Source organism: Leishmania infantum, chromosome 28 (genome assembly GCF_000002875.2).
Source record: "Leishmania infantum JPCM5 genome chromosome 28".
Classification (NCBI taxonomy): Eukaryota; Euglenozoa; class Kinetoplastea; order Trypanosomatida; family Trypanosomatidae; genus Leishmania; species Leishmania infantum.
Genome location: NC_009412.2, coordinates 1,097,140 through 1,107,421, shown reverse-complemented (window position 1 = coordinate 1,107,421; position 10,282 = coordinate 1,097,140). Strand labels below are relative to the sequence as shown.

The window sequence follows — 10,282 nt, the reverse complement described above, 5'->3', positions numbered from 1 at the left end:
GCACACAGGAACGCACGCACATACACACGCCCACGACAAGATAACGGTGAAGACCACCAACATCGTCCCTCCCCTCAGGGGCGCTGGGTGGGGCTGTTTCTATTTCGTGTAGCGAGCTTGTTGTGCTCGTCCTTGTGATTTGCGCACCTCTCGGATGTAAATGAGACAAGTCTGTGCTGCTGCGCACTTTTCCCTCCCTCTACGCCTGTCGGCTGCGTTTCCATGCGCGCGTATTCCTATTTTTTTTGTGTGTAGAGGAAGAGGGGGTGGGTGGGTGGGCGCCGCCTCTGATTTGTAGACGGAGACGTTCGCACGTGCTGTGCCACCGTCGCTGTCAGCGCTGATATTCCTCTGCGCTGCCGGTGCTGCGGCGTGCGTGCGTCTCTGTGTTGATACAAGTGTGTGTGTGTGTGTGCTTGCCCTTTTCTGTTAGAATAGCGTCAGTGATGTATGCGAGACAGCGCGCAGTGCTGCTGCACCTTTTTCTGTCCCTCTTGGCGTGGATGTAAACTTCTTTGCCTATCTGCGTGCTTCCTTCAAGATGATCAACGAGGTGCACACCTGTGCGAAGCGGCTCCCCGCAATGAGAGGGCAGCAACGGAGTATCGCAGCCGCATCCGCAGCACGAGCGCGACTGCCGCATCCGAGCCTCACTCGCTGGGTGCGGGCGCTGTAATGCGGGTCGCTCTTTTGCGGCGTCTCAACCGCCAGATGCAGGCACAGGTAGGGATGCTGCGCCGACACACACCCACCTGCGGAGTCCACCTTCTTCATCTCCCATCCTTGGTGACGACCGCCGCCCCCCCCCTTCCCTCGCTGCTCACCGCCCTCCTCCTGGACTCCTCACACGACGCAGTCGCTGCTTACCTCTGCGCGGTTTCTCTTCGCCCTACGCCGCCTTTCTCCCATCCACACGTGTCGTGCTCAATCTGGCAGTGGCGAGCGGCGAAGGAGTGGACGGCTGCCCCGCGCTGTCATTGCAGCCGCATCAGCGAGACGGAAAACAAATACAGCATAGAGGAATATATCGTAAAGGGATTGCGTGCACAGACCCCTTCAGCAGCCGCAATCTGCACACACACGCACGTACACGACAAGTCCCGTCTAGGCATCCGGCCATGGCCCAGACGGTTGACCAAGTACTGTTGGAGTGGCTCGAGGCAGCACCACAGGTGCCTCGCCGGGACCGGCAGACGCTGCTGCTCAAAGAACTCATGTCCCTCCATGCACTGCAAGCCATTCGCTTGAACGCGGGAGAGTCAGGCAAGGAGACCGAGCAGCGTAGCTGGAAGGACAATCACACGCGGGCCGCAGCGAAGGTGAGCGCGGCACTGCGCCGTGCGCTCCTTGATACCGTAGACACTGATGCTGCACGCCGGCTCGCAGAGTCGCTGTCCGTGTCCACCGACGTAGACCTGCTGTATGGGGCCCTCGACACTCACTGCATCATGTTGCTCCAAGTCGCCGGAGATGGTCCGCGTCGACCGGCACGGAAGCTGCGCGGTGTGGAAGACATCATCAACGAGCTCAGTGAATTTCAGGAGTCGGTGCTGCTTCTTCGCGTCGACCTCACCTCGTCCGCGCAAAGTCCCCCCGCAACCTCTTCGTCGCCCACCCTAGTTGGAGGTGTGTCGCAGGTGAAGAGCTGGGTGGAGCAGTGCACCGCAGACCTCGAGATCGGCACCCAGGTGACCTACTACGCCGACGCTGAATGCTCGCACGCCTTCTTCGACATACGAAGCGTGTTTGTTTTCTCTGCCGACAGCACCAAGGTGGAGCGCATTTCGAGAGAGTTGTTGCCCCGTGGCGGCCACGATCTCAACGATGTGCTGCGCGGCGTCCGCTTCGGTGGGTTTTCTGTGGGGTGACGCACGGACAGGCAGACGGGCGGCGTTGTCACTTTTCTCGCCGTTGAGGCTTGAGCCTGTGAATCACTGTGAAAAGCGATGCCTGCCTCTGTGTGTGTGCGCGCGCGTTTAAGTGTCGATTAGAGAAAGGCGCAGACACTCAGGCCGACAGACAGACAGACTTTGGCGTGTTGGATCTCATCTCCTGCCCTCTCTCTGCTATGGCGCCTTGCCCTGCTTGACCTTGCGCATGCCGCTTCTTTTGGTGCTCACCCAGAGGCATATCAGAGGCCTCTCCGAGGCACAGCAGCGACGCGTCCACTCCCTTGCCCCTTTCCTTTGCTGCACCACCGCTTCTATGGCTGCTGTCTGTGCACAAGGCCTTAGGAGGGCTGCCAAAAATGTAGCGGAAAGTGACTCTTTACTGCGCCTCAACGACACTTTTCCGCGAGTCCTTCGCCTGTTGGCCCCGCCCCACCTCCTCCATCGAGTGAAGTGTGTGTGTGTGTGTGTGTGAGGAGATGGGAGGGGGTACTCGACCGACTCTGTGCAACGGCAAAGGATTACTTCTGGTGCCCTGCAGCCACGATACACACAGCAGGGAGCCCCCTCTAGCCTCCCTCTCCCCAGCCTCTCCGAGTGGCGTGTCCATCAACCACCTTCCCACCCCTCTCGCCACCCTCTCCTCCAACGAGCCCTCAACTCGACAGAAGACCACAAACTTCGAGGACGAGTGAAGGCGACAACAACGGAGCATTACGTGTGTGTGTGTGTCACCTTCCTCCACCCCTATCACTTCTCTTTTTTTTTGCTGCACCTCTCACACTGCGAAATGTCCGCTGTGAAGGTGGCCGTGACGGGTGCAGCGGGCCAGATCGGCTATGCATTGGTACCGCTGATCGCGCGCGGTGTCCTCCTCGGGCCCACCACGCATGTGGAGCTCCGCCTGCTGGATATCGAGCCCGCCCTAAAGGCGCTTGCCGGCGTCGAAGCAGAGCTCGAAGATTGCGCTTTTCCTCTCCTTGAGAAGGTTGTCATTACGGCAGACCCGCGTGCTGCCTTCGACGGGGTCGCCATTGCCATCATGTGCGGCGCCTTCCCGCGCAAGGCAGGGATGGAACGCAAGGACCTCCTCGAGATGAACGCGCGCATCTTCAAGGAGCAGGGTGAGGCTATCGCTGCCGTGGCAGCGCCAGACTGCCGAGTGGTGGTTGTCGGCAATCCGGCCAACACCAACGCTCTCATCCTCCTCAAGTCAGCTCAGGGGAAGTTGAATCCCCGTCATGTGACCGCCATGACCCGCCTCGACCACAACCGTGCCTTGTCTCTTCTGGCTCGCAAGGCCGGTGTGCCGGTGTCGCAGGTGCGCAACGTGATCATCTGGGGCAACCATAGCTCTACACAGGTCCCCGACATTGACAACGCTGTGATCGGCACCACTCCGGCCCGCGAAGCGATCAAGGGCGGTGCCCTCAACGACGACTTTGTGCAAGTGGTGCGCGGGCGCGGCGCCGAAATCATCCAACTACGCGGCCTTTCCTCAGCCATGTCCGCCGCCAAGGCCGCCGTGGACCACGTACATGACTGGATACATGGCACACCAGAGGGCGTGTACGTTTCGATGGGCGTGTACTCGGATGGAAACCCGTACGACGTGCCGAGCGGTCTCATCTTCTCCTTTCCGTGCACGTGCCACGCCGGCGAGTGGACTGTTGTCTCGGGCAAGCTGAATGGGGACCTCGGGAAGCAGCGTCTCGCCAGCACGATCGCCGAGCTGCAGGAGGAGAGGGCGCAGGCAGGGCTATGAGCCAGACATCGTTGCACTCATGTCAAGAGGTCGTGTGCTGACCCTCTTGCAGTTCAGTAGCGCTCGCGGTGCCGCCGCCCTTGTCCTCCTGTATATCTGCGAGTGTGGGAAGGGGAGCGGGAGGGGGAGGGGAAAAATGGCGAGAAGGGCGACATCGAAGTCAAACTTCTGCGCCCATTCTCTGCGCATCGCGTCAGCAATCTTTATACACTGCTGCATCGGGACGACGCACCCGCTCGCGCAGAGAGCACAGCACGCAAACACGTCCGTGCGTGTGTGTGCGTGTGTGCGTTCTCCACTGTTTTTCTCATCTTTGCTCTTTCTTGTGCTTTTACACGCGCTTTTTGTCGCTTTCCTTCGAGTGTCGGACCCCCTCCCCTCATGACAGTGGTGGGGGAGGGGGACACCTCAGCGTGGCACCTCAGGGTATTGCACACCCCCTACCCTATCTCAGGGCAGAAGCGACGCAGCTCCCACCTATCCAATGCCGATGCCGAGCAAGCCTCTGGTGGTGACAAGGCTAGGCACCTACGACTTGGGGGGAGGCCAGAGCGATGTATCGCCACTGATGTCGGCGGTGAGGTTCTGGATGGCGTTGCATTGTGGGGCGACCTGCGACTGTGAACACGCTTGTGCCGTCCATATGATAGGCAAAGTGCCCGAATGACTGGAACGTAGTCCGCCGGGCCCTCACTGCCTCCTGGCGGGGTAAGCCTGGGACACCATGAGGGGGGATGCACCAGGTGGCGACCGGCACAATGGGAGAGGTCGTGAGGTGACGTGCAGTGCAGGGCTTGGTTAGCGTNTGAGTCAGGGGCCTTTCTCGAGGACTGAGTCGGCATTGCTGTAATGCGTGCCTACGGTAGCTTCGCACCTCTGGATATGCCGGGTCAAGCTGAGTTTGACTCATGCTCGGTGTCAAAAGGGACGAGTGAAAACAGCAAGTCTTGCACTTAAATTTTTTCTTCCTTTGTTCGTCGCCTCTCTTTCTTGCGCTCCACGAAATTCTCCTGGTTGGACAAGCAAGCGAACGCGCGCCGTCGCTGTCATTCATTGGAGCATACACTCAGTTCTCTTTGCTGATTATCAGCTTTGCTATAGCTCCTGTTCAATTTTTTTTTTTGATTAGCTTTGCTTCTCTCTCGAAAGGAGCCGATAAACAAATGCCACCGCCATCTCGTCTGGATGCTGTGTGCGATACCGCGACGACTGCTACCACGAACTTGGAAGATCTGCAGGAGCTCTGTAGGCGAGTGCAGCTGCTTCGAAAGGGTGTGAATGACATCTGCAATAGGAAAATCCCTGCATTGGAGTCCTCAATAGAGCAGTTCCATGAGACTCATTTGCATCGCCTTTTGGCAACAAAGGATGATTTTAAGAAGGATTTGCCGGTACACTCTATCGGTTTGCTTCTCAGCTCGATCGACGCATTGTTTTTGAGGGCAGAGAATTCTTCTCAAAAGGGGTGGACAGCTGCGCGCCGGAGTTCTGCTGCGGAGTCTTCGTCGACTACCATCTTTGCTGTTGGGTATTCGCCTGAAACCATGGTCCCCGACTCCAGTCTCGTTCACTATGTAGAGCCCAATAAACTGGAAATTAGGCCTTGTGGTAGCAGCCCTAATTGCCGACCTCCTGAGAGAGAACGTGTGACGCGCTTGACTGGTACTGCTGCTGCCGAGAAGCCTGCCGGTGCGCCGGAGAGCAAGCCTGCCTCTGGTGGGTTCGGCTTTGGCGCGGGTGCTGGTGCTGCCGAGAAGCCTGCCGGTGCGCCGGAGAGCAAGCCTGCCTCTGGTGGGTTCGGCTTTGGCGCGGGTGCTGGTGCTGCCGAGAAGCCTGCCGGTGCGCCGGAGAGCAAGCCTGCCTCTGGTGGGTTCGGCTTTGGCGCGGGTGCTGGTGCTGCCGAGAAGCCTGCCGGTGCGCCGGAGAGCAAGCCTGCCTCTGGTGGGTTCGGCTTTGGCGCGGGTGCTGGTGCTGCCGAGAAGCCTGCCGGTGCGCCGGAGAGCAAGCCTGCCTCTGGTGGGTTCGGCTTTGGCGCGGGTGCTGGTGCTGGCGACAAGCCTGCCGGTGCGCCGGAGAGCAAGCCTGCCTCTGGTGGGTTCGGCTTTGGCGCGGGTGCTGGTGCTGCCGAGAAGCCTGCCGGTGCGCCGGAGAGCAAGCCTGCCTCTGGTGGGTTCGGCTTTGGCGCGGGTGCTGGGCTGGCAGAGCCTGTCGTCGTAGCGTGCTGAAGACTGCAGTATACGCACCGAGAGACGAGAGCGCAGTGCTGTTGTGTGTATGCGTGCACCTGTTGGATGTTGGTGCCGTACCAGGCCGGCTCATCGCACCCAAGGCACACTGTACGTGTCTATGCTCACACTGCCGCAGTCGCTGTGGGCGTGTTGTCTTCTGCATCGAAATGTACTGTTACTCGCTTTCCATCTCACACATACGAACGCACACGCACGCACACGTCTTCTGCGATGCACATCGCTGCATGCCATTTTGTTCCCGCCCCTCTGTCGTGCCTTGGTGCGGCTTCTTTAGCGCCGTGACACACTGCGCCGACACATTCCCACAGCCACAGCCAGCTTGCACCGTACGGCGGGTGCATGGTGTGTTTGCGCAGCTCGGCCCGCGCAGAGGTGCCCGCCAAGGCCTATCTTGTTGTACACCTACGACGGAGCAATGGAGGTGAAGACTACCCGGCAGCGTGTGAGCCGCGCGGTGGCTGCTGTGCAGTCGGCCACTGCGCCCGTGATGTCTGCGTCGCCTCTTGTCACTCTCACCGGCAGTGCCGCCGGCCGGCGCAAGAGCTGCGTGACCCGCTTCGCCTCCTTCGACGCGCTGTGTCGCGCTCAGCAGAAGCCAGACACGCACGCACTGCTGCGCACAGAGCTGCAAGCAAAGTTGCCGCGACCCTCCCCACGCAACGACGTGGTAGCCGTAGGAGACGCAGCGATCGAGCTCGTGCTGCAGTTCCTCGGCCCCGTTAGCCGGAATTCGGCAGCGTTCGCCCAGACGTGCCGCTCGGTGCGCCGCGCGCTGTTTCATGTGATGGACCTTGAAGTAGCTGTGGTGATTCCAGCGATGGTCGTCGCGTCTGCCCTCTCGCGAGAGACTGTGCGCAGAGCTCTAATCACCTTCGCTGCGACAAGAGGCGCGCAGGTGCGGACGCTGGTGCTGCACGAGGACGGCCTCAACGCCGTGAAGCGCGAGTGCGACGACGGCACCCCCGTTGCCGGTCTTACCCTGCCGGCGCCGTGGTTGCTGCAGCTCATCTCGCAGCTGCCGTACCTCACCGAGCTTGATGTGCGCCACGTGCAATTCACAGAAGCTCATCACTCCCAGGCGCTCCACTACCTGCTGAGTGACCTGCACCTGGCTGCTGCCGGCACCCTGTGCACGCTCAAGATGGATGCCGAGCTCATGCGCTACTGGGCGCCGGGGTGGTGGCGCCGCCTCGTCAACCTATCTTCGCTCGTTGTGGGTAGCCGCTACTGCCCCCCTGAGCCTACATCCGACACCACCGCCAGCGGCATCTCTCCGTCTTCGCTGGAGCTGCCGGCGGACTATTTCACGTTGATGTGTGAGGAGGGTCGAGGCTGGAAGCTGAATCTGTGGGTCCCGATACAGGCGGCCTCTCTCAAACGAATCCTCATGCCCGCCAGCGGCATCATCTATGCAGGTGTGGCAGAGCTGCTAGTTAACATGCGGTGCAACGAGCGCACATGTGAGTGGTCTGACGCTGTAGGCGGTCACACGTTACCACTGTCATCGCCTGCCGCTGCCATTGCTTCGGGTACGGCCTCGGAGCTGTCTCCAGAAACTCGCAACAGCGGTGCATCGTGCAAGGCCGGCACTGGTGCCGCTACTGGCATCGAGTCGGGCGAAGTGTGCATCTATCCTGCGCTGACGACAATGACCGTCGTGGACGTGCAAGAGAGGCCGGAGGTAGCAGCTGAGGTGTACCAGGCAATGCTGGACATGGCCCCCGCACTCGTCCACTTCAATGTATGTGACACTGTGTCTGCCGGCACAGCGAGCGAGGCCACGAAGAAGCGGCGCGGCAAGGGGTAGTCCGGGAGCTCGGAGGAGAGGCATGGGCGCACATTCCTCTCTCTCTGTTCCTCTCACGTGCGTCACGGATGTACAACAAATATGAAACGCGTCTCTGTGTTGTTTTCCTTTCTCGTGCTGCGTGCGCGTATGCCGCTCACGTGCTGCAGCACTGCTGCGGACGCCGCCGGGATCGAAATAGATAAAGTGAGCTACCCTGTTCTTCGCCTTCTCTTTCTTCGTGTTCGGGGGCATCGGCGTTGATGGCCCCCCGCACGGAAGCGCTGGCGGCTGTGTTGAGTAGAGACGGTGTTTGTAGGCATGTCCGCATGTGCTGCTACACACGCATGCTGGCGTGCCCTTGGCATACTCGTGCATGTGCGCGTGTCTCTTGCCCTCGGGACTGCCCACATGATGACGAGCGCAGCTTGTGGGGTGCTCTCACCAAATGGGGCTCCTGCGGCCGGCTCGATGCTCTTCTGTGCCCACTCACACGCTCCCACTGCGAGTGGGGGTGGTGCGGTTGAGCGAGGGAAGCGAGGCCGGTGCCATGTATGTGCTGCTTGCTTGCAATATGGGTCGCCCTCCCCCTACGTGTCCTCCTCTCTGCATCGCCACCCTGTATTATCCCCATTCCTCCTCCTCGCATGCTGCACGGGCCCACTGTGTGTGCGTGTGTGTCAGGTGTCTTGCTCCCTTTTCTCACCTCACGCATACAAACATTTCACACACGCAAGTCGTCGTTCATGCATGCACGTGTTTGCCCTCCCCTCTGTGTTTGTCTCTGTGTTCATGAGGAGCCATTAGGGTGAGCGCGTGCGCGTAGTCTTTGCACAATGGCCTCCGCCTTCTCCCCCTCCTTCACCCCTCGTAGTAGCGCGTGCGACTGCTGCGAGTGTGGTGTGGTGGTAGGCACGGAAGGCTCGCAGCGCGGAGGTCTCCTTCTGCCGTGTCAGCATGTTCTGCACATGGGATGCGTCGAATTCATTCGGCGCCGCGGCAAGGTCTTGATGGGTATGGATAGCACCGATCTCCCTCTCGAAGAGGAGGGCAGCCGTGTGAGCGGGGACGGTGCGGCCAAGATCGGCGTGGCGCTCAGTAGTCGCAATAGCAGCACCTGGGCAAGTCGCACACACGGCTGCTGCGTCTGCCCGGCGTGCTTCACGCAGATCACGCGCATTATTCCGCTGTACTTGCGCAGCACAAACGACGATGTAGGGGCCGACTCAACGGCCACAGTGCCGACACCGTCTCAGGTCACCGCGGGAGCCTCAGCGATCGCCGAGGCCGAGTACAGGTGTGTGCACGCGGCCCAGAAGCAAGTGTTGCACCGCCTGCGCAGCCTCTTCGACCAGCGCCGACGCGTTACGGAGCTGACTCATGCGTGCGCGAACCTGCACGAGCAGCGCGCAAGGTGCCTCGCGGAGGTGGAGAGGGAGGAGCGCTGCTTTCCCGGCCTAACGCACAGCGGCGGCCTCGTCGACGGCAAGGCGGGCGTCGAATTGTTGAGCGCCGTGGTCTCGAGCACCGCCACTTCTCTTGCCATGGAGCGCATGGGCATGACGGAGCTTGAGCTCTATATGGCGCAGGCCACACCGCAGCTGCTGCGCACGCAGGCCGAACTGCGCAAAGAGCGGCAGATGATGGAGCGGCGCACCAAGAGGCTGAACTCTTTACGCATGCACTATCGCTCCATGAAGGCGCTGTGCGCCCGTGGCGAAACCATCGCGCAGAGGGAGGCTCACGCGCGTCGCAACACTGCCGACGCAGCGCGACACTCCACACCCGTGCCGTCGGAAACTCTGCGGAGAGCCCCCTTGCATGCCAGCGAAGGGGCACCGCGCATTCAGGAGCCAGGTGCGTCCAGTAGCAGCGGCGTCGCCAGTGGCCCTGAAGCCGCTGCTGCTCCAAGCCGCAAGCGCCACCGCGGTGACGCTGCGATTGATGTGGATGATGAGGCCTCACCGGATGTGGTGGAGGTGCTCTCTGGTGATGAGAGCGATGCCGACAACAGCGCCTCTCCTGCGGACGTGACGGTGCTCGACGTGGACGAGAACACCGGGTCTGACGCTGGTGACAGGGACGGAAGCATGGGGTTAGACGTGGCGCCGATGGCCGACGACGGCACCTACGCTGATGAAAGCGCGTACGAGGCACCGTACCTCATACCCTATGCGCCTGCGTTTTGTGCAAGAAGCTGCGAAAAGCTTCAGGCATTGCTTTTTAGTGATGTCTCGGCGCTGTACCACTTATTGTTTCCCCAGTGAGTCGATTGACGCACTGTGCCTGCCCCTTGAAACGACACGCGCACCATAGTTTCCCGTTCACTGCGACCATAACAACATTAAAGAAAACCCAACAGCAGTGGTACGTCGACCACACATCCACAAGCTTCGCTTTATTTTCAAATCACAGATAGGGTACAGCGACTACCTATAACCCTTCGCACCCACTCAAAGAATCACATTTTTCGATAAAAACTCCCTCCACCTCCGTCACTCCACAATGCAAACCAAGGCAATCCCTCAGCCGTCTCACAAACAACAAGCCTACCCACCATTGCAGCCAAGGGTCAGCAATCATCCAAGTGACT

General features: G+C 60.3%; 4 protein-coding genes across 4 annotated transcripts; all 4 read left to right on the top strand.

The window, feature by feature from the left end:
* Positions 1–1,118: 1,118 nt before the first annotated feature.
* LINJ_28_3100 (hypothetical protein, unknown function) lies at positions 1,119–1,868 on the top strand (the record flags this gene model as incomplete). Its single annotated transcript, XM_001470297.1, has 1 exon — positions 1,119–1,868. The coding sequence occupies one exon, from the start codon at positions 1,119–1,121 to the stop codon at positions 1,866–1,868; it is 750 nt and encodes a 249-aa protein (XP_001470334.1).
* An 811-nt stretch (positions 1,869–2,679) lies between these two features.
* cMDH (cytosolic malate dehydrogenase) lies at positions 2,680–3,654 on the top strand (the record flags this gene model as incomplete). The annotated part of the gene is made up of 1 exon (XM_001470296.1): positions 2,680–3,654. One exon carries the CDS (start codon positions 2,680–2,682, stop codon positions 3,652–3,654), a length of 975 nt encoding a protein of 324 aa, XP_001470333.1.
* Positions 3,655–6,390: 2,736 nt separating this feature from the next.
* Positions 6,391–7,710, top strand: LINJ_28_3080 (conserved hypothetical protein; the record flags this gene model as incomplete). The annotated part of the gene is made up of 1 exon (XM_001470295.1): positions 6,391–7,710. The coding sequence occupies one exon, from the start codon at positions 6,391–6,393 to the stop codon at positions 7,708–7,710; it is 1,320 nt and encodes a 439-aa protein (XP_001470332.1).
* Positions 7,711–8,525: 815 nt separating this feature from the next.
* On the top strand, positions 8,526–9,956 carry LINJ_28_3070 (conserved hypothetical protein; the record flags this gene model as incomplete). Its single annotated transcript, XM_001470294.1, has 1 exon — positions 8,526–9,956. The coding sequence occupies one exon, from the start codon at positions 8,526–8,528 to the stop codon at positions 9,954–9,956; it is 1,431 nt and encodes a 476-aa protein (XP_001470331.1).
* Positions 9,957–10,282: the final 326 nt, after the last annotated feature.